A 23,741-nucleotide genomic window follows, 5' to 3' on the forward strand; every position below is an offset into this window, starting at 1 on the left:
GAGAATTTTGGGGATCAAATATGTAACTTGATCCATGTGCTCAGCAGGAATTTCACCAAACTATTGGGAAATTTTCAAGTAGAGCTTGATGGTACATTCTTTCAATTTTCTGTTATCCTATGTGACTTTCTTTACTGTTGTTTCTTTAGTCTTCGAGCTAGTAACGTGCATAACTTGATCCTCACATGTTAAGGATCTTAAATAGATTCTTCATGATGTCAAAATCATTTCATAATTTTGTAAAAGTGAAAACGGTAGCTAAAATAGGAAACCCAGGGATCACGATGAAATAGTGCAAATGTCTGAATTATCAAATTGCGAAGGATGTAATTGAGAACACTGTGAACTAATCACCAAATGTGTTATGATAACTACACATGAAATGATCACAACCCTAACAAACCGCGAACTTGAAATTTAAGAAAATTCAAGAAGTGGAATTAAATTACGTAGGGCACACCCTAGAGTGAAAGGCGTGGGCTCACAACGTTAGGTTGGTGGAAAAGGAGACCATATTAGCAAGCATGGACTGCATTTTCATCCGGTGCTGAAGCTTCATCATCATAAGTCCTTTATCTTCAGTCTCATCTCCTCCATCATACTCTGATGCTTCCACTGCTTCAGGCTCCACACAGCCCGAGTACGTGCGGTAATCATAGTCCGTGCAATAGTAGTGCCAGCAACCCTCGGCAATGCTTCCCCGGTACCTATTGCTGATAAGGCTCCGCTCTTGCGTTAGGGATAATATGATGCAGGAGGGTGCTCGTGGTCCTCACGCTTCACCGTTGCCGCCAAGTCGGCACACCCCAGGTGGAGGTCATAATGGCAGATCAAGCAGTGGTAGGAGGATGTGTCCCCATCGTTCGAGGGGAAGTGCATTAAACATGGCAATTTATGACATTACTGATTATATAATTGTTTGCACCAAAATTTGAATTCAACACGAGCGAAATAATAATATGCACAAAGAATTTGCTCAAAGATTGAAAAAAGTGGTTGATATATGCATTATATACAATTTACTCAAAGATTGTCCTGTGTTAAGTTATTTTTTAAGTAATAGTATTACAAAAATAAAGAAATATGCAAGTCATTAACATAATAATTAATTGTTTTTCTCAAAAACACAAAATTTAGTTTTTTTTTTTTTTTTTTTTTGGTCCATGCACAATATTTAGTTAGCTATCTACCAATTTTGGAAACAAGATACACCAACTTAGTTCCAAATAGAGAAAGAAAAGGAACCCCCCCCAAAAAAAAAAAAGGCCAACGTTAATCTCGGACTCCGGTCGTTTCACGGAAAATGTGATGTTTCTAGAAAATATTTTCCAGTAAGTCATTTTTTAGAAAAATGTAATTATTTTCCAAAGTGTTCGGATGAAACTTGAAAATGAAGTGAAAAATATTTTTGCTATTCGGTAAGGAAAATCTTTTCCTCCATATACTCTTTTTCATTTATTTTAATTTTTTTAAATGAATTTTTCATATTTTTTTTTTTAAATTTTGATTTTTAATTATTTTTAATTTTTAAAATCAATTATTTTTTTTTTTTCATTTTTTTTTTGTTTTTATCTCCTTCTTTCTTTGCTAGTCACCGGCCATGGCAATGGCCTATGATCGACCATTGGCGAGCCTCGAGCTTGTCGACAAGCATGAGGCTTGCCACTCACCGATTGGCGAGCGCGAGCGTTGAGCTTGAGGCTCACTAGATCGACGAGCACGAGCTTGAGATCGATGAGCTCGAGATTCGCTTGGCAACGGCTGACAACTAGCTAAGAAAGAAGAAGATGGGAAAGGGAAAAAAAAAAAAAAAAAAAAAAAAAAAAGAAAGAAAGAAAGAAAAAGAAAAAGAAAATAAATAGAAAAGAAAAACGAAATTAAAAATAATTTGAATTAAAAAAGAAAAAGAAGATTTAAGGATAATTCGAAGTAAAAAATTATTCGAATAAAAAAGAAAAGAAGAAGAAGAAAGGAGAGAAATAAGTGAGGATTTGCAGAGGTATGAAATAAGAGAAAATATTTTCCACTTTTCAAAAGTGGAAAGCATTTTCTCATAATTTAGAAGACTTTTTCATTTCATGGAAAACATTTTCCCCAATGAATTCATTTTTCATGAAACGAACGAAGCCTTAAATTAAGATTGGACCCAATAGTTGATCTTAATAAATGTTGTTTGAAAGAAATATGGGTAGTTTTTATTTTTATTTTTTATAATTGAGGACTCCACCACGGGCTCCCCATGCTCGAACGGCACCAAAGGGCTGGGAAATATGGGTAGTTTCGTCTCTAGAAAAGATAAGAAATCATCTTAAATTAAGAGCAGGACTCGCAAAAGATGATATAGTTAATTCAATGTAAGAGGGTGTCAAAAGCCAACAAAAAGATGGAAATAACGTGAGCCTATTAAAATAAAACTACTTTTGGTCCTTCAATTTGAGCATTTTTTTTTCCAATCAATTGAACTTGAATAACTTTTTTGATTGAGTCTCTTTAGCTTTGGATCTAATTAATTGGAACGGACAAATTTTATTCCTGAACTTTCACATTTTTCTCTGTTCTCTTTTGATCTTTCTATCCTAAAAAATCGTTGATATGATGGTCTAATTAGCATTTGTAATCTTATGTGACGTGATTGGTGGCTCACACAGACAACTTTTTAATTAAAATGATGTCGTTTTGATTTTTTTAAAATTTTTAGATTTTTTTTCTTTTTTTTCCCTAATCTTTCATTATAGTGTTCATCATTTTCCCTGTGCCTGTCGTCGGGGATTTGGAAAAAACCCGTGAAAGTCACAGCTATAGGTAATGGTCGTGACGCCCTTGGGCAGATTTGGGCAATGGTCTCAGATTGCCCTCGGCCAAGTTAGGCGACGGTGTCGCAGCACTTGCCATGCCTTCCCAAGCCATCGCTGAGACCTCGACAAACGGTGAAGGGATGAAATGAAAAATTGAAGGAAAGAATAGGACAAAAAAAAGAGAAATGAAAAAACTCAATTTTCAAATATGTGGAAAAATATCTAATAAGTCTATTATTCATGTTAAGGAGATAGTTTCTCAAGTACTATTGAACGTGGCAGCCCCAAGTAAAAGAGTCAAACTAAGTAAAAGAGTCACACTGAGAACACCTTGAAGCCATGTCATAGAAAAATATCTGGCATGATATTCTCGTATACTTATAGGTTAATCGAAAAGTCATGACTCAAACTCAATATTTCGTAATTGATGTGAGATTTGACATTTGCCTATCTATTCTTTCTATCCTCAGTTTTTTTTTTTTGGCATACCATTTAATTACTATGAACACATTAATAAACTTTTAGCATATCACACTTAATTAGTATTTCTCTTCTTACAAATTCTACAGTTTAGGGGGTGAAATCCACAACTCTATATAACGGCTTGTAGGAATCTAATTCATTTGAATGCTTCATTTGTTTCGCGAAAAATGAATGAATCGGAATTTTTATTTTTATTTTTATTTTTATGAATGATCGCTTATATCGCTAAAAGAAACCGTTAATGAAAAATGTGTTCATTATTGACAACAATTTTTGTCTAAACATTTTCATGGACAATAAAAATATTTTTTGTTTACTTAGTTTTGTAAGTGACACAAGCTATCGGTTTTTGGAAAATATTTTTCAAATTATTTATTTTTTATAAAACAAACATAGGCTAAATTTCAAATTTGTCGACCAAGACTTTGCCTAAAGAATGCATAGTACAAAGGACATAAAGTAATCTCACATGTCTTTCTTTGTCCTACGTCACCCAATCGCATTGCCATTTCATGCCATTCTTGTTTGATTCCCCTTTGATAAAGATCATGTTGTGTGATGCGAATCTTAATTATTTCCTAATTATAGTCTTATTTCCAACATGTTTATTGTTCATTTTTGGTTTGTCTATTTCTAATTGGTCTTAGGTGATTGCTAAAAAAAATAAATTCTTTTTAGTTACATCACACCAAACAGATTTAAAGACCCCAGAACTATTTTTTCATGGTTGTCACGACTAATTAAAGAATAATTGGAAGTTAATTAATAGAAGTAAGTCCAATTACAATAGAATGGGTCTATACATGGAGAGAATTTGGTTAGCATGGGAGGGAAAGTTGGTTTGCCGGGCACTTTGATGCGATGCACATAATCGCTTTCTTACATGTGAACAACATCGAATTCCCACCTTCTTTTTATGGTCATTTTCTATACTTTTGCTTTTTGAAAGTATAATACCGAACACCCTCTCTCGGGTTAGGATCATCTTCCCCCATAGGCACGGGCACGTAACCAATCAAATCAAGTAAGGACATGTGGTGTGTCTCTAATAATTAGCTAAAATCCAATATTATGACTTTACCTGATGGGGTCTCTGTTTATAATTCCTTGACTCTAGGGAAATAAGAGCAAACAAAAGATTGGGCAGATGAAATTGATTGATGTTCCCATGACTTTTTCCATGTGAACTATCTTGATTACGCCCTATCAAAAGAAGAAGAAGGAGAAGAAGGATTGTTTCTTGACTTGAAATATCACACTTATTCAATTTAATATTATTTGCCAATAACAACTTGTTTATTTTTTTGGCTAGCAATATACTTTTGGGATTAGATATATGCCTACTTTTTTTATAATTCCATTTTTTTTAAATAACAATGTGACTATATTAAAAAAGTTAAAGATCATAATATAATAGCGAGGACTTTGTCTTTATTAATTGGTGATTCACCTATTAGTATTCAAGATGTAAAATACAAATGTATAATTTATGGGACATTATAAAATGGCAAATGAAAGTAAAGGTGAATCACCAATTAATAAGAAACGATATTTCAACGGGATAAAATGGGACATTACAAATGTATAATTTATAAAAAAAAAAATGTAAAATAGAACTTGTCTGAAGTAAATTGTCAATGCTGATAATAAGAAACGATATTTCAACGGGATAAAATGGGACATTACAAATGTATAATTTATAAAAAAAAAAAGGATATGTATTATAATTGACAAATGAAAGTAAAGGTGATTATAAATTGTGAAATAGACTTACTTACATGTATATTTAATAATGTTCTGTTTTTGAGAACTGAAAATCAAGATTCTAAATGCGCGGAAAAGACTAAAGTCATTGCCCCCACTAAACTGCCCGGCAATTCAGGGATTAAAATATAGATTATAGGATAAAGGACGCAATTGATAAATAATGAAGGAAACCAAGTAAGGCCCATGCCGTTTCACCTTTCATTGACTGACTGGATCATCAATACTTGCCTTGCTGGTAACGGTCTTGTAATTTTCTCAACTCTTGTGAATGGCTGAAATGCTTATGTGGTTTTTATCTATGTTTTAGGTTCTGTGTGCTGTATGTAAGAGAAGTGGCGAAGGGAGGTTGGCTTATAAACTCCACAAGGAATTGCTCATACATGCAGGAAATATTAGAGGTTTGGAAATCAGTGAAAAAAATATCGAATGTCCTTTTAATGACGTGCGAGGCAAAATCAATTATAATGTACGAAAATTACATAAAACTTGTGTTTTTTAGTTGGATCCAATATGAATCACATTATCTCTAGATAGGTGATTGACATAATTTATCAAGGAATTTTACCAGAGTATTGGATAATTTTTTTTTTTTTTTTTTTTGGTAAGGTAAGAATATATTGATAGACAAAGGACAAATGTACACAAACAGCACCAAAACTTACACTCTCACTGCGAGCAAAAGAGTGGAAGGGAACCGCGCAAAAGCCTCAAGAGGCAAAGAAAGAAAGAATGCAACAAACAACAACACAACAAAAGACACAACACAACCACCAGAAACAGCCACCGGACTCAAAGGACGCCTGGGAATCCGGGAGCCAGAACACCCGCACTGGAGACGACCGAGCAAGATCAAAAGATAACACCCAAGGGGTTACGTGAAGATACTAGGGTCGAGATTCCAACCCCTTTGAAGACGCCGATTCCTTGGATTGTTAGGGACATCCTTGTAGGTAATTGCTTTATCTTTAACCATCTTTATCAAATGATTCTTCAAAGCGGGAATATCAAGAGATTCCCCACGGAAAATCATAGCATTTCTCTTCTTCCAAATTAGATAGCAAAGAGCTCCAAAGGAATAGCGGGATAGCCTATGAAAGAAGTCCTTACCCGCAAGGAATTTCATAGCCCAAGCAAGGTTTTCCGCCCAAGTACCGTTCCTCCACGGAAAATTGCACCTAGTTGCCCAAAAGTAGATAATGGTAGTTGAGATATTGCAATCAAAGTACAAATGGTTGGTCGAGTCTGGCTGAGTATTACAAAAAAGTGCAAGCTGAGTACTCAATCCTTCCATATGAGAGGAGAAGAGACTGCGTAGGCAAGCGGTCTTTAGTAATAAGCCACAAAAGGAATTGAAACCGAGGGGCAACATCCTTATCCCACACAAAAGGAGTCCAAGGTGCTTTGGCTTTAGAAGTTCTGATGACGTTCCAAGCAGAAGCTACGGAGAAGGCCCCCGAGGAATCTTGACGCCACACAAAACGATCGTTATCAACCGAAAGAGGAGGAAGCGAGAAACCATAATCCTCTAACCGGGACTTACAGGATCTACCAGCATAAGAATATAAAAAAGCCACAGTAGTCTTTGTAGGAACGTCAGGGTCCAACAAAAACGATTGAGGAACTTGTAGATGAAGAGGGCCACAAGGCAACCAGCTATCGAACCACAATGATGTAGATCGGCCGTCGCCGACCTTCCATTCAAAGGATTGTCTACAACAGCCCCGAAGATGAAGGATCTTCTTCCAACTCCAGGAACAAACCGAAGGCTGAGGGGCAACCCAGAAGTTATGCTTCTTTAAAAAGTTGGAGTGTATCCATCGGCACCACAGCGATTCCTTATCCGTAAAGAGGATCCAAATAAATTTCAGCATTGAGGCTTTGTTACAGTCCTTGATAGACCGAATCCCCAGGCCCCCTTCCTCCTTAGGCAAACAAACATCCGCCCATTTTTAATAAGGGCTTTGTAGTATATTCCGTCAATTTTCCGTTAATCTATGAGACTTTATTGATATAGCTATTTTTTTAATCTCAGAGCTAGTCACATACATAACTTGATTTCTTATGTCAAGGGTCTTCTTAAATAGATTTTTCAATATATCAAAATCATTTTGCAATCCAAAATAAAATAAAATTGTATGTCCTTTGGATGACTCAACATATAGAATCAATCATAATATGCAAAAAGAGTGAAAAGTTTTTTTTTCAATTAGATTCAATATGAATCACATTATCTCTTCATATGTGATCAACATATTGTATTAACTCCATATAACAACTTTCTCAAGCAATATTAATCACTTTTCTTTTTTTTGCACTTTAAGGGGAAGTACATTGAACATGGTAACCTATAACATAACCTAGTATATAAAGTGCGAAAAGAAGAGATACTAATGCAGTTCACTAGATATGGCTTCCTACATGCATGAAGTGGTCTTTGAAGCTAATCTCTCTGTCTCTCTCTTCTTTGAGTTCATGCTCATGCATGTTATTGGCTAAGTAGTGAGATCTCGATTTTTCTTATTTGAAGGGTAAGTGAACTTGTATCATATTGCCCGTATGCTTCATTAATATGATAAAACTATACTCTTGGTCCCTAAGTTCGAGCTTTTTTTTCCTATCAAATCCTCTAAACTTTGAGTTTTGTCCCATCAAATCATTGAAATTGTATAGCTTTTTCTAATTAAAATTCCTTCATCTCCAAATCTAATTGATTGGAACTGGCATTCCTTCTTCATTAACATTTTTTTTCACTATTCTATTATCATCACCTACGTATTCTTTCTATCCTCAATTTTTTTGGCATATCATTTAATTACACGAGCAAACTAATAAAAATTTAGCATATTACACTAAATTAGTATTTCTCTTCTTGCAACTTCTATGGTCTAGGGTTGATGTCAACAACTCTATATAATGATTTGCAGGAATCTAAACCATTTAAACATTCAAATTTGTCGACAAGTTAAAAAAATGTATAGTACAAAGGACATAAAGCAATTCCACGTGTCTCTCTTTCTCCCACGTCACCCATTCACATTGCCTTCCCAGGCCATTCTTGTTCGATTCCCCTTTGATAAGGACCATGTCGTGCGACACAAATCTTTATTATTTCCTAATTACAGTCTTATTCCCATGATGGCCAATGTCCATTTTTTTGTTTGTCTAGTTCTAATTGGTCTAAGGTGATTGCTTAAAAAAAAAAAAAAATCCTTCTAGTTACATCACATCAAAAAGATTTGACGACCCTAAAACTATTTCTTCATTTTTTTTTTTTTTTTTGGGCGTGGATGTCACGACTGATTAAAGAATAATTTGGAGTTAATTAAAGGAAGTAAATCCAACTAAAATAGAATGGTCCTATATGTGGAGAGCATTTGGTCATCATGGGAGGCTAAGTTGGCTTGCCGTGCACTTTGATGCAATGCGCTTAAGTTGCTTTCTTACATGTGAACAGTTTTGAATTCTCTCTTTCTTTGTATAGTCTTTTTCTCTACTTTTGCTTTTGGAAAGTATGATACTGAACATCCTCCCTCAAATTAGGATCATCTTCGCCTATCAAGCATGGGCATGTAACCAATCAAATAAAGTAAGGACACGTGATGTGTCTAATAATTAGCTAAAAATCAATATTATGACTTTATCTAATTGGGTCTTTGTTTATAATTCCTTGATTCTAGGGAAATAAGAGCAAACGAAAGGTTGGACGGATGAAACATATTGATGTTCTCACAACTTTTTCCATGTGAAGTGTCTCGATTACGCCCTCTCAAAAGAAGAAGGAGAAAAAGGATTGTTTACTTTAGTTGACTTGAACAATTGCACTTTTTCATCTCATTATCATCTGCCAATGACAACTTGTTTACTTTTTGACTAGCTATATACCTTTAGGATTATGTCTAGTTTTTAATTGTTAGCGATATTATATTAGAGATTGTTAAGATTTTCTATGGAATATTATCCTAGGTTAAAGAGAATTATGATATTAATATTGATTATCTATATCAATCAAGACCATTAAAAAAGCTCAAATGGATGATGCGGTCGGTGCGATTAATGTCGAAACATAACTATTATGGAAAGGACTCGATTAAGTGCTTTCTCTGATGAGACTTGTATTATAATTGACAAGTGGAAGTAGAGGTCATTATAAATTGTGAAATAGACCTAGTTACAAGTATGGTTAATAGTGTTCTATTTCTGAGAACTCGAAAATCAGGATTTTATATGCGCAGAAAAGACTAAAGTCATTGCCCCTGCTAAACAGCCCGGCAATTCAGATATTGAAAAATAGATTATAGGATCAAGGACACAATTGATAAATAATGAAGAAGAAGATTTGGCGACCCTAGGACTATTTTTTCACTTTTTTTGTGTGGTCGTCACAACTAACTAGAGACTAATTTGAAGTTAATTAAGGAAGTAAATCCAATCACAATCAAATGGGCCTATACGTGGAGAGAATTTGGTCAACGTGGGAGGCAAAGTGGGCTTGCCGTACACTTTGATTCAATGCGCCTAAGTTGCTTTCTTACATGTGAATAGCTTTGAATTCCCACCTTCTTTCTATGGTCTTTTTCTGTACTTTTTTCTTTTGGAAAGTATACTATTGAACACCCTCCCTCAGATTAGGCTCATCTTCATCCATCAGGCATGGGCGCGTAACCAATCAAATCAAGTAAGGACACGTGATGTGTGTCTAACAACTAGCTAAAATCCGGTATCATGACTTTACCTAATTGGGTCTTTGTTTATAATTACTTGATTCCAGGAAAATCAAAGCAAATGAAAGGTTGGGCAGATGAAACAAATTGATGTTCCCACGATTGTTCACATGTGAACTGTCTCGATTATACCCTGTCAAAAGAAGAAGACGGATCGTTTACTTGACTTGACTTGACTTGAACTGTCGCACTTTTTCAGTTTAATATCATCTGCCAATGACAACTTGTTTACTTTTTGACTAGCTATATACCTTTAGGATTAAATATATGCCTAGTTTTTTTTTTTTTATAATTCCAATAATCTTTTAAATAACAATGTGGCTATGTTAAAATGTTAAAGATAATAATATAATAGCACGGACTTTGTCATTATTAATTAGTAATTCATCAATTAGTATTCAAGATGCAAAATATAATTTGCATATCAATGTAACAAGTTCAATGCCGGTATAGAATGGATCTAAAAGGTCGTAGTTTGAAATAGATTCTTCTTCACCAAATAGAGTTTTCTCCCTTTTATTTAAATGCATTATTTTCAATTTTAATAATAAGAAATGATATTTCAACCGCATGAAATGGGACATTAAAAATGTTAAATTTATAGAAAAGATATGCATTATAATTGACAAGTGGAAGTAAAGGTGATTATAAGTTGTGAAATAGACCTACTTACATGTACAATTAACAGTGTTCTTGTGTTGAGAACCCGAAAATCAAGATTTTATATGCGAGGAAAAAACTGAAGTGAATGCCCCTACTAAATAGCCTGGCAATTCAGGGATTGAAAGATAGATTATAGGATAAAGGACACAATTGATAAATAATGAAGAAAACTAAGGCCCCATTGACTGACTTTATCATGAATAATTACGTAAAACCTGTGTTTCCCCTTTCCTTGACTGACTTGATCATCAATAATTACCTTGCTTGTAACGGCCTTGTAATTTTCTCAACTAGTTTGGATGGCTGAAATGCTTATGTTGTTCTATCTATGTTTTAAGTTCTGTGTGCTTATCTGTAAGAGAAGTGGCGGAAGGAGGTCGTCTTATAAACTCCACAAGGAATTGCTCATATATGTAGGAAATATTGGAGGTTTTGGAAACCAATGAAAAAGATATCGAATGTCCTCTTAATGACGTGCCAGACAGAGTCAATTATAACATACAAAAATTATGTAAAAATTGTGTTTTTTGGTTGAATCCAATGTGAATCATATTAACTCCTAATAGGTTATGGGCATAATCTATCAAAGGAAATTTACCAAAGTATTAAATAATTTTCAAGTAGAGCTTGACAGTACATTCTGTCAATTTTTTGTTAATATATGGGACTTCATTTATATAGTTATTTCTTTAATCTCAGTGCTAGTCACATTCATACCTTGATTTCTAATGTCAAAGGTCTTCTCAAATAAATTTTTCATAATTTCAAAATCATTTTGGAATTAAAAAAAAAACAAAAAAATTGAATATCCTTTGGATGGCTCAATAGATGGAATCAATCATAATATGCATAAACCATGTGAAAACTTTCATTTTTAAATTTGATCCAACATGAATCACATTATCTTTTAATATGCGATTGGCATAATGTAACGTATTAACTCCATGTAACAATTTTCTCAAGCAATATTAATCATTTTTCTTCTTTTGCACATTAAGGGGAAGTACATTGAATAAGGTAACCTATAACATTACCTAGTATATAACAAGAGAAAGAAGAGAGACTAATGCAGTTCATGAATACAGCTTCCTACATGCATGAAGTGGTCTTGGGAATCATGCCAATCTCTCTGTCTCTCGCTCTTCTTCGAGTTCACGCTAGTCCATGTTATTGGCAAAGTTGCGTGATCTCGGTTGTCCCTGTAATTCAAACTTGTTTCACGACTTGCCCTTATTTGAAGGGTAAGTCCACTTGTCTCATATTCCCCATATGCTTCAGTAAAATGATAAAACTATACTTTTGATCCCTAAGTGTGGGCATTTTTTTTTCCAACCAAATCCTCTAAACTTTGAGTTTTGTCCCATCAAATCATTGAGTTTGTATAGCTTTTTTCTAATTAAAATTCCTTCAGCTCCAAATCTAATTGATCGGAACTGACACACCTTATTCAGTAACTTTTGCATTTTTTGCTACTCTATTGTCATCACTTACATATTCTTTCTATCCTCAAAATTTCTGGCATAGCATTTAATTACTTTGAACACACCAATAAAATTTTAGCATATTACAATTAATTAGTATCTCCTCTTACAATTTCCATGGTTTGAGGGTGATGTCTACAAATTTATATAACGACTCATAGGAATCTAACCTATTTTAAATTTCAAATTTGTTGATGCACGCCTTCCTTAAGGAATGCATAGTACAAAGGCCATAAAGCAATTCCACGCATCTCTCCTTGTCCCACATTACCCCCATCAAATTGCCTTCTCATGCCACTCTTGTTCGATTCCCCCTTGCTAAGGATCATGTCATGCGACACGAATGTTAATTATTTCTCTCATTCCCAAGATGTTTAATGTTCATTTTTGGTTTGTCTAGTTCTAATTGGTCTTCGGTGATTGCTTTAAAAAAATAAATTCCTTTTAGTTCCATCGCACCAAAAACAGTTACAACCCTAGAATTATTTTTTTCATTTTTTGTGTGTGGTCCTTATGACTAATTTGAGGATAATTTGAAGTTAATTAAAGGAAGTAAATTCAATTACAATAGAATGGTCCTATACGTGGAGAGAATTTGGTTAGTGTGGGAGGCAAAGTTAGCTTGTCGTGCACTTTGATGCGATGCACTTAAGTCACTTTCTTACATGGGAACATCGTCGAATTCCCACCTTCTTTCTATGGACTTTTTCTGTACTTTTGCTTTTGAAAAGAATGATATTGAATTAGAATCTCTTCACTCATCAGGTTCGGGCACGTAACCAGTCAAATCAAGTAAGGACACGTGGAGTGTGTCCAATAATTAATTAAATTTTGGTATTATGACTTTATCGGATTTGGGTCTTTGTTTATAATTTCTTAATTAACTAAAATCAAGTAAGGACACGTGATGTGTGTCTGATAATTAACAAAAGGTTGGACGGATGAAAAACATGTTGATGTTCCCACGACTTTTTCCGTGGGAACTGTCTCAATTAGGCGTTGTCAAAAGGAGGAGGAGGAGGACAAGAAAGATGGTTTGCTTGACTTGAACCACCACGCTTTTTCAATTAAATATCATATGCCAATTACAACTCGTTTACTTTTAGACTAGCTATTTACCCTTGGGATTAAATACATACCTAGTTTTTTATAATTCCGATAATTTTTAAATAACAATACGATTATATTAAAATGTTAAAGATTACAATATAATAGCGTGGGCTTTGTTACTATCAATTTATAATTCATCTATAAGTACTCTAGAAGCAAAGTTCAATTTGCATATCGATATAACATGCTAAACGCGGCTGCAACATTAATCTAAGCAGTAATATTTTGAAATAAATTCTTCTTCATCATAGTAGAAATTTCGCTCTCTTCTATGTATAAGGACTATTTTCAATTTAAATATTAACAAACAATATTCCAAAATGTATAATTTATATATAAAGAAAGATATGTATAATAATTGACAAATGAAGGTAAAGTTAATTTTAAATTGTGAAATAGACCTACTTACATGTGCGATTAATACTATTCCGCTTTTGAATATTGGAAAGTCAAAATTTTATATGTATAGAGATCCCTACTAGCTGGTCCGGAAATTCAGGGATTGTAAAAGACACAATTGACAATGGAAAAAAGTAGGCCCCCATGGTGCTTTCGGCTTTCATTGACCGACCTTATCGCCAATTGTTAACTTGCATGTCACAGCCTTGTAATTTTCTCATTTTGAGAGGAGGATAAAAATTTCTGTCATGACTATTATTGCATTTGATGATATCATCACGTCATAGTATGGTCGAACATATTGCCTGCTAGTATATATTCACGAATTGTTTCGAAACAACGTCAAGAGAGAACCAAAAAGACTCAAGCTGAGAGCGTTTTGCTACAAATCCTCATGGACCTTGCCTATAGATATCAGCTTTTGCCCATGTCATTCTCATGCCTAACTACAACCATTCTTCTATTAGGGAGTGTCCTAGCTTTAGTAAAAGATGGCCGGGACGAGACTGATCGATTGGCTTTATTAGAATTCAAGGCTCGAATAGCTGATCCTAGTGGGGTTTTGAGCTCGTGGAATGATTCTAGTGTCACTTGCAATCGCAAACACCGAAGAGTCACCATACTAGACCTTGGCTCCAAGAACTTATCTGGGGTCGTGCCACCCCATATTGGTAATCTGAGCTTTCTGAGGGGCGTCCATTTGGAGAACAACAGTTTTCATGCCAAAATTCCCCCGCATTTTGGCCGCTTGCTTCGGTTGCAAAAGTTGTCCCTTAATAACAACTGGTTCAACGGTCAAATCCCTTCAAATCTCTCCTATTGCTCTAATCTGCTCGTTCTTAACTTAGGCTTCAACATGCTCAAAGGAAATTTGCCAATGGAAATGGGCTCATTGTCCAAGCTCCAAGGACTTATACTTCAAGTCAACAGCTTGATGGGAAACATCCCGCCATCTATTGGAAACTTATCATCTCTTCAAAAGTTCGGAATAACGCTGAATAACTTCAGTGGTACGATCCCGGAGACTCTTGGCCAGCTGAGAAATCTAAAGATGCTCACTCTCGCCAAAAATAAATTTGTTGGTACAATTCCTATCTCAATCTTCAATATATCCTTGCTGGCATTGCTTGATGTAGGTGAAAACCAATTAGAAGGGGGTTTACCTGGCGACTTAGGCTTCACTCTTCCGAATATCGAGTTTATTAGTACATGGCACAACCGCCTCACTGGACCCATTCCTGAGTCAATATCCAATGCCTCTAACCTTGAAAAAATTCAAATCGACCAGAACAATTTTACTGGGAAAGTTCCTTCTTTTTCAAAGATAAGAGGACTCGATTGGTTTAATATTGCCAACAACAACTTAGGAGGTGAACAATCTACTGATTTGGACTTTCTCTGCTCTTTAACCAATTCCACAAAATTGAATTTTTTGAACATAAGGGAAAATGCTTTTCAAGGACTAATACCTGATTGTATCGATAACCTCTCGACCAGCCTCTCCATGTTTTGGTTAGGAAACAACCATATTTTTGGAACCTTACCTTCCGGAATTGGAAATCTCATCAGTTTGGAGTCATTGGAAATGCGGGGAAATAAAATCTCGGGAAACATTCCTTCGGAGATTGGAAAACTGAATAAACTGAAGCATTTGGATCTCAGCGACAATGAATTCTCGGGGCAAATACCGGAATCTTTTGCGAATTTAAGGATGTTAATCAAATTGTACTTGAACAACAATAATTTCCGAGGCTTGATACCATCGTCTCTGAAAGATTGCCAAAATCTACTTCTCTTGAACCTTTCGAGCAACAACCTTAGCGGTTACATACCCCCAGAGATTATGGGCCTCTCATCTTTGTCGATGTCCCTTGACTTGTCTCGAAATAATCTTACCGGCTCCCTTCCAGAAGAAGTTGGAAAATTGCAACATCTCAGCGAACTACATCTTGACGGGAACAGATTATCTCAACAAATTCCAAGTAGTATAGGCAGTTGTATAAGCATGGAACTCATATATGTACAAGATAACTTCTTTGAAGGGCCCCTACCATCAATTATGAGTTCCATGAGAGGCCTTGAGGTTTTGAATGTTTCCAACAACCAATTGTCTGGCCAAATCCCAAAATTTCTAGAGTCGCTAAATCTAACGAATTTAAGCCTATCTTACAATGATTTCGAGGGTGCATTGCCTACAGGAGGAGTTTTTAGAAGTGCCATTTCAACTTCGGTTGTTGGAAATAAGAAGCTTTGTGGGGGTCTCCCAGATTTTCAACTACCGAAATGCTACTACAATGAGTCAAAACGGATGAGAATAAGTGGAATTGCAAAAATTCTTATATCTACAGTCTCCGCTCTTGTTGGAGTAGCTTGCATACTGTCTTTGTTATACTTCTTTTGGTTTAGACACAAGAACAACACATCAGCTTCAAGCTCTTTCGAAGATGGATTTTTGCATGTTTCTTATCACAATCTCCTAAAAGCGACAGGTGGATTCTCCTCCACCAATCTGCTTGGCGTGGGCAATTTTGGGTCCGTGTATAGAGGGTTGCTTGATCAAACTCAGTCGGTTGTGGCCATCAAGATTCTCGACCTTACATGTGAGGGAGCTCCCAAGAGCTTCATAGCCGAGTGCGAGGTCTTGAGAAGAATCCGACACCGTAATCTTGTGAAGGTACTCACGGCATGTTCTGGGTTTGATTTTAATGGAAATGATTTCAAGGCACTGGTCTATGAATTCATGTCAAACGGAAACTTGGATGAGTGGCTGCACCCAACTGCATCACAATATATGGAGAGAAACAGGTTGAGTCTACTTGAGAGAGTGAATATTGCAATTGATGTTGCTTGTGCACTAGATTATCTCCATCATCACTATGAAATGCCAATAGTTCATTGTGATCTAAAGCCAAGTAATGTCCTTCTTGACGATGAAATGAATGGACACGTAGGCGATTTTGGGCTTGCCAGGTTCCTTCCAGAAGCAACACATAAGTTGCTAGTAGATCAATCGAGCTCTGTCGGAGTAAAAGGATCTTTTGGCTACGTAGCTCCAGGTAATGAAGCACACCTTGGGTCATTTAGTTTGTTTCTTTGAACACATAATTGTAGATAGATCCTTAAAGTAAAAGGCATAGACATAAAACGTCACCAAGAATATATTTCAAACTTAATCATTCACCTTGCATCAATACATTGTTGATTGTTGTAGAGTATGGCACGGGAAGTGCAGTATCTACACAAGGAGATGTGTATAGTTTCGGAGTCCTCGTTTTGGAGATGTTCACAGGCAAGAGGCCGATTAATGACATGTTTGAAGATGGGTTGGACCTTCATCGCTTCACAAAGGCAGCTTTGGCAGACCGAGTGGAGAAGGCAATTGATCCCATTTTGCTTCAGGAAATCGAGGAGTTGGAGAAGAGACGAACAATTGCTCCAGAGGGCAAGAACAAGAGCTGGTGTAGTATCAAGGATTGCTTGGTTTTGATGATCGAAGTAGGAATCACTTGCTCTTTTGAGTCTTCGAAGGAGCGAATGGACATCTATGATGCATTGACTAAACTCCAAGGAATGAGGAAGAAACTTCTTGAGTTCATTGTCACTGTCTAGTTGATGTCAAATTTGAACTTCATATGGAGTCATGTGGTCTTCATGGTCCTTGCTCTTTGGTTTTTCTTCCTTTGTAATTCAACCATTCTCTAGATGTTACCTTTTGTCTTTCAACAACAATTTAGTCTTCATGGTGGGTATGCACTACTTGTACCTATAATTTTAGTAAATGTTAATTTTGTTGTGTCATGCGGACCAATAAGCTAGGCTACTGAAACCCAGTACTTCATTCTTTCTTTGGTTCTTGTTTGTGTGTGTGGCTACTATTAATGGTGCGTTTGGGTTTGCATAAACAAAAGTGGTACACCCTTAGGTGTTCGTTTGGCTTCCACCTGAAGTATTCTTTGGTCAAAGAAGCTCTAAAAAAAGTTGCTCCAGTGACTCCTGATACTGTCATTGTAAAACAAATTATCCAGGCATGGAAGCCCTTCTGCAAGTTTCTTCTATTGTGATGAGGATTCTTTCGCAGCCATGGAAGAAACCAATTCTTTGTCGTTAATCTTTGTGTAGCGCATATTGAAATGGGCAGGATGGTGACTGGCTCTAATGATCCCGTTGTGTTGTACGCAAGTGGTGGAAACACATCGATAATTGCCTATAGTGAGGGAAGGCATCGGATTTTGGAGACAATGTGATGTTGCTGCTGCAAACTGCTTAGACAAATTTGCCGATGTGAACGGGAGGGAGTGTTCAACTGACGCGTTTCTCTGCAGTTGTTTTTTCGGTTTTCGTATCAGTTTCTTCCGTTCACGCATTTCATGGGTTTCCATTCATCTATGCTTTCGGTTCCGCTCCGTTTTGACAGGGGTTCGGCCTCCATCGCTACGTCGCCCGGTCACTGCATCGCCGATGCCTCCCCTCTCGGCTCATCGCCCACAGGCTCCGCTGCATCTACGCCGACCGCATCCGCATCCCGAGCCGAGCTCCCCCGAGGTTCCGCGTGCGGTGCGTTCCGAGCTCCGTTGCTCCTCTCGGCGCATTCGGCGGACGCGGCGGCGGGGGCGAAGGAGTCGACGGTGAGGATGGGAAGGAGAAATCGGTCGTGGATGGAGCCGAGGAGGCCTCAGGGGTGTGTCACCTCCGATGTCATAATTCTCGTGGTCGGAGTAAGCCCCCTCTCTTTCACTCTCTCTCTCTCTATATATCTCTTGCACTTTATGTGAATGTATGAGCTAAAGCTTCGATTTTTTTTTTTTTTTTTTGGGTGTGCGGCCACTTGAGAGTCTCTGTTTCGTCTCTGCAGGGAATGACTCGTGGGGGATGTGCAGCTAGTGTGAAGAGAATTCTGGAAAATCAAGTGAGTTTGTCATTGCTTTCGTTTTCCTATTATACTCTCTAAGGTGACTGGGATCGTCCATTTTTCATTATAAAAAAAATGGTCATCAACTTAAATTAAACTTAGTGTGATAGAACAGTCATCCCCCGGGTTACGCTTTTTGTCCTCTCGTAATTGTGAAGAGAAATAAGGTTTTAAATGATCTCTTATGTGGGGTGAAAGAATGGCAGTAGAAATGGCTTTCCTCATTTTTTTTGGGTAAGATTTTAACCCTGCGTGTTATATTCTTTTTTCTGCTCTAACATTGAACAGCCACAAATACCTGCTGCCAGTGTCAATCTTACAGCCGAGACAGCAGTTATATGGCCTCTATTTGAAGCTGAGGCTGTACATAACTGGCAAAAAGAGTTGGGAGAACAGTTGCAAAACACTCGACAAATTGTGGATTTAAGTCTAACCCTCGAGGGATCATCTGCTTGTTGCAGTAGAATGAGGTTTGGCTGTCATTTGGGAATATCAGTGCTGCATAAAACAAGCCCTTTATCACAGATTTTCTGTGTCGATTACTCCATCTACTAGTTTAAAGTATGAACTTCTATATCTCTTTGGCTTGTCACAGGTACATATCAAGAGTTGGGTTTTACTCGCTTAAGATGCATTTCCTTGTTAGAAGGAAAAAAAGGCCAAAGGTTACGTAACAAGGAAAGCTGTTGGGCATGACTGTAAAAGGTTTTCTTTTGAAATATTGAACTGGCCACTTTAGGAATCTTTCTTTAGTATGGAGAATCTCAGTCATGATTATAATCAAATACTTAGAGTTGTCGCCAGTACAGAAATGTTGCCAGCCCCTGAGTTACTACATTAGTCCAACATGGTGCTTGCAATAACTCTGCCTTTTTTTATGTCATCGTCATTGGTCAGCCTTGGCTTCATGAATCTTCGTTGCTCATTGAGAGTAGTCCAGAAATTCTTACTTCAACAGAGCTCAACATGGAGTTGAAATCTCTGTTGCTCATTGAGATTTTGAGGTTTAACAAGCCACACAGCATGCAAATACCGTACTTATTTTAGTGTTGAAATTTGGCAGTCACAATGCATGACAGGAGAGGACAACCAAATAAACTTCATAGTTCTGACTAAACTTATGCGGCATATTGACTGGCGGTTTGAAACCCTAAGAACCTAGCTAGGGAAAAAGGGGCAAACTATGAAGGATAAAACATGTTGCTTTTGCTAGCTTTTCTTGTGGAAAAACCATATTTGTGGCAATGGAGACTGAATTGTGGTCCCTGATTTGACTGAACAATTTAATTTGATAAGTAGTTTTAGACTCTTAAGAATCCTCATTTCTTATTCTTTCCGAATGCTTAGGTTCAGATCACTGGTTGGATTCGAATGAAAAATCTCTTATTGTACTTTTAGGGGCTAGTCGTATTGCTTTTAGAATGGATTAGAGTCGATATTGGCTGAACTTGCCAAGTTTTGGATTGTTGCTCTTATCTACAAAATGCTCGTGTCATCAATTGAAAAATTGTAGACTCTTTTAATAGAACAGTTGACAGAACACATCTGGTGAAAAAAAGGGGTTATTGTGTATGCTTAGGATCAATTAACTCTAGAAACCTAAGGTTCTCATTGTTTGGAACATGAGATGCATCTTTGCGAAATTTGATTTGATTTAGTTTTTATCTTGATATGATTATGTGGTGATCAAGTAAGCATAACAATATTACATAGCATAATTGCAAAAACTATCCTCAATTTTGCTTTTCATATCAAATACCCTCCTCACATTTCAAAATCTATATCGTGCATCTCCCAACCTAAATTAACTTATTTGCCTTATGCACACATGAGATCTACACCTAGAAAGTGGAATGCAACATTGAGGATGGGGTAATTCGAGAAATATGCATGGGTGCAAGATGCAACCTGAAATACGCAACCAAAAAAAAAAAAAAATGGAGAGTGATGATTGGATGTCTGAAATATGAGAATAGTGCGTTTGATATGAGTAGCAAAGTCTAGGATGATAACTGTAATTTTCCATGTCATATAATACAAACTAACTCCAGGATGAATATTTCTAAAGCAGGTGGTGGTTGACAAGTTCTCTGCCTCAAGGTTCAGGTAGTGATCAACGTGGTGATTGCAGTCATGACTGTGGTCGTGATCGTGGCCCTAATCAGGCCTGTGGTGGTGGATGTGGAGGTGGAGATGGAGAGTGCTTGTGAAAAACCTGGGCATTCTACAAGGGAGTGTCCTAGTGAAGAGGGCAGAGGAGGTAGTTATGCGGGGAGCAATGACAGGTATGGAGGTGGAGGTGGTGGACACTATGGTCCTGATCGAAATGGTGGTCGACCTGGCGGGTGCAATAGAGATAGTGGTACTCAAGGAGGATCATGAAATGACTGTTATAATCAGGACCGTTATGGTCCCTATGGATGTCGTCGTACAGGAAACTTCTGTTCAGGGTAGAAAGAATTCTCCTGATAGGTATGCACACAGGTTTTTCCTTTTATAGTGAAGTAGTTGATCCTGTGCTGATTGAAAAGTGCTAGTAACAGAGCAATTGAAGATACTGCTGTTACTTGCTGGAGGTGTCAAAGTCTCTTCTGTTGCATCTCTTCTTCATGGTTCTCCAGGTGGACAAATCTGCTTGATCAAACTGTTGATGTGCGATCTTTGGCTAAAATATTCCACTGTTTAATGTCTGTGAATGCTCATTTTTGATGTTTTGGATTAAATGACATTGCTTGCTTTACTTAAACAATCAAATTTGGCCTTACTATTTCAATGCTATGATGAGTACTGGATTCTCTTTTGCTTACATGCTTTAGCAATTGCTAATGCATCTGAGATCGATCTTGGTTGACTTCATCATTGGCATTTGTGACTATGGAGTGTGGACAGCTTTTTGGTATCTAGATGGCTCTTTTGAGGATAGGACGAGATTCACCTAAGGAAGTAATGCGTTTTCTCTTCACAAAAGAGAAGTTGCCTTAGAAATGAATGCCTGTTTTGGCTACGATTTTTCAAATGTTTAACTTTTTGAAAAGGAGTTAAGCAGGTAAACTCTATGTTTTCTTCTACACATTTAGTATGTGAGCTTTCTGTCTATAGTTTGCACTATATTAACTCTGCTAAGCTTTTGGCAGGATTCTATGCTGTTTGTGGTGTTTTGATGCGCAGTTCCATTACTCTTATATCATGATACGTGGGTTTAGTCTTAAAAACTCTGAAAAGTTCTTTTGGTCTCAAGAAGCTGTTCTGTGCAATTAACTCGGTAAATTTCATCTCGCCTTCCACACATTGTACTGATGGAGGAGTTCCTTTCTCAGTAAAATGTGGAGATCTTTTGGAAGCTTTAGTGAGCATGGCAATTTGATTTTCACGATCTTCTTCCCAGCTATCTGCTGTCTCTTATTGCCATCTTCAGTGGAGGATTGCTGGTCTCTGTCTCACCCGTGTACATGATGCTGCTATTGTCTTAGGTTTCCTGGATAAATTTCCCTTTCAGGTGTAATGCGGCTCTCCTATGAATCAGCTATGTTGCTAATAAACACACGGTTCTTTTCACTTCTGCATTAATGATCTTCGCCATGCTCTTGCAGCCAGTCATTTGCGATTGATAATGTATCTTCCCTGAATTCTTTCAGAAGTTGTGCTAGCTCCATTTGAAATTGATATTGGCTTTGTGACTCCTAGATGTGGTATATTCTCGCCACAAGCAAAAAAAGCGGATATGATCATTTCCTTTTCAGCTCTCTCTCTGTAATTACTTTGTTAAGGTTATTGGGCATTCTTAACTATGGCTTTGTAAGTGACTATTTTCTTTTCCCGTTATGCTTGTCAACAAATTTGGAGATCAAATTGGCAATACGTGCTCAGCAGGAAAGAGTTATCTATTCTTGTTTGAAATTGAAAGGAACTTTACCGAAGTACTGGCTAATTCTCAAGTAGAGCTTAATAGTACATTGTATCAATTTTCTGTTAATCTTTGCGGCTTTCTTTCTATACTTATTTCTGTAATGTCAGAGCTAGTCACATACTTAAGTTGATCCCTTTCTTAAATAGATTTCTCATAATTCCAAAATCATTTCAGAATCCAAGAGAAAAGAAAGGAAGCTGAAACAGGAAACCAAAAGGACCACAATCAAACAATACAATGATCTTAATTTAATCATCAATATACAAAGCACACTGGGAGGAGGCCGGGGGTTTGCATCCAGAGCATTGAATTGGATGGTGAAGCTCTTGTTGAAGGTTTGACAAAAGACCACGCTGTGTGGATGGCTGAAATGCTTGTGTGACTTCATCTCTGTATTAGGCTGCGCGCGTGCTTATGTGTGTGAAAGAGCGAAGGGAGGGAGGAAGGTTGGCTTTTGTTTTAACTAGGAACTGCTCATGTATGTAGGAAACAGCGAAGGTTCAAGAATTAATGTTTAAAATATCGAATATCCTTTGGATGATTTGATGAATAAAGTCAAACATAATATACGGAACTGTGTGAAATCTTTTTTTTTTTTTTCACTTGGATTCAACATGAATCCCATTATCTCTTAATATGCGATTGGCATAATATATTGTATTAATTCTATATAACAACTTTTTTAAGCAACGTAATCACTTTTCTTCTTTTGCGCTTTAAGGGGAAGTACATTGAACATGGCTATATGCGAAAGAAGAAAGACTGATGCAGCTCATTGAATACAGCTTCCTACATAAATGAACTGGTCTTGGAAATCATGCGGATCTCCCTGTCTCTCTCTCTTCTTTCGAGTTCATGCTTGTGCATGTTATTGGCAAAGTAGTGTGATCTCGATCTGGCCCCGTGAGTCAAACTTGTTTCACGATATGTCCTTACTTGAAGGGTAAGTCCACTTGTCTCATATTCCCCGTTACTTCATCAAATGATGAAACTATACTTTTAATCCCTAAGTTTGAGCATTCTTTTCCGTTCAAATCCTCTAAGCTTTGAGTTTTGTCTACGGCTTCAATATATGATTTCATTTTTTGCTTCCAATAGCCACAATTGCTTCCATCAAAGTAAGGTGGCTTGTTGGGAGCTTGAGCATCATTGGTAAAGAAAGCCGCCGAGATTAGCCATGATAAAGGATCTTTGTATTCAAAAGAAATACACTTCAGATAAAGAGCAACAAAGCTCTGATACCAATTGTTGAGGTTATCAATACAACCTAGAGGGAGTGAATATGTTGTTTTCAAACTTTGATGATCTTTTGCGGAAATTAGCTAATAGCTAAATAAAGATCACCATGACCTAATACTTAACCAAACTCACGCTAACTATATACCAATATGAATGAGAAGATGAAAAATAGCGGGACACAGAGAGTTATAGTGGTTCAGCTTTATTCTCAAACTTTTGTCCACTCTTTAGACTAATAGCCTCAAAACGGGCTGGATTCCACTAATA

General features: G+C 36.8%; 2 protein-coding genes across 13 annotated transcripts in view; both read left to right on the forward strand.

The window, feature by feature from the left end:
• The first annotated feature begins 13,813 nt into the window (after window positions 1-13,813).
• LOC104428329 (putative receptor-like protein kinase At3g47110) lies at window positions 13,814-17,215 on the forward strand. The gene is made up of 2 exons (XM_039317442.1): window positions 13,814-16,475; window positions 16,631-17,215. Exons 1-2 carry the CDS (start codon window positions 13,814-13,816, stop codon window positions 17,026-17,028), a joined length of 3,060 nt encoding a protein of 1,019 aa, XP_039173376.1. The 3' UTR covers window positions 17,029-17,215.
• Window positions 17,216-20,218: 3,003 nt separating this feature from the next.
• Window positions 20,219-23,741, forward strand: part of LOC104428200 — a 28,623-nt gene continuing 25,100 nt past the window's right edge. For 3 of the 12 annotated variants that reach the window (XR_005553178.1, XR_005553177.1, XR_005553175.1), the window contains exons 1-2: window positions 20,456-20,800; window positions 20,872-20,949. Coding sequence is in view for 2 of the 12 variants with exons in the window: in XM_039318032.1 (XP_039173966.1) it covers window positions 20,508-20,800; window positions 20,872-20,949; window positions 21,463-21,586 (495 nt within the window). In the remaining 10 variants the exon portion in view is untranslated. Of the gene's footprint in view, window positions 20,801-20,871; window positions 20,950-21,462; window positions 22,078-23,741 lie in introns of those variants that run through there. The other 9 variants (XR_005553180.1, XR_005553182.1, XR_005553174.1 and 6 more) reach the window with 7 other exon arrangements.

This window comes from Eucalyptus grandis, chromosome 7 (genome assembly GCF_016545825.1).
Source record: "Eucalyptus grandis isolate ANBG69807.140 chromosome 7, ASM1654582v1, whole genome shotgun sequence".
Taxonomy (NCBI): Eukaryota; Viridiplantae; Streptophyta; class Magnoliopsida; order Myrtales; family Myrtaceae; genus Eucalyptus; species Eucalyptus grandis.

What these genes read in the sequence shown, in the direction of transcription:
- LOC104428329 (XM_039317442.1), top strand. Translation starts at nt 13,814, where the DNA reads ATGGACCTTGCCTATAGATATCAGCTTTTGCCCATGTCATTCTCATGC. An exon ending in TTTTGGCTACGTAGCTCCAG is followed by an intron (nt 16,476 to 16,630) that starts GTAATGAAGCAC and finishes TGATTGTTGTAG; the next exon opens with AGTATGGCACGGGAAGTGCA.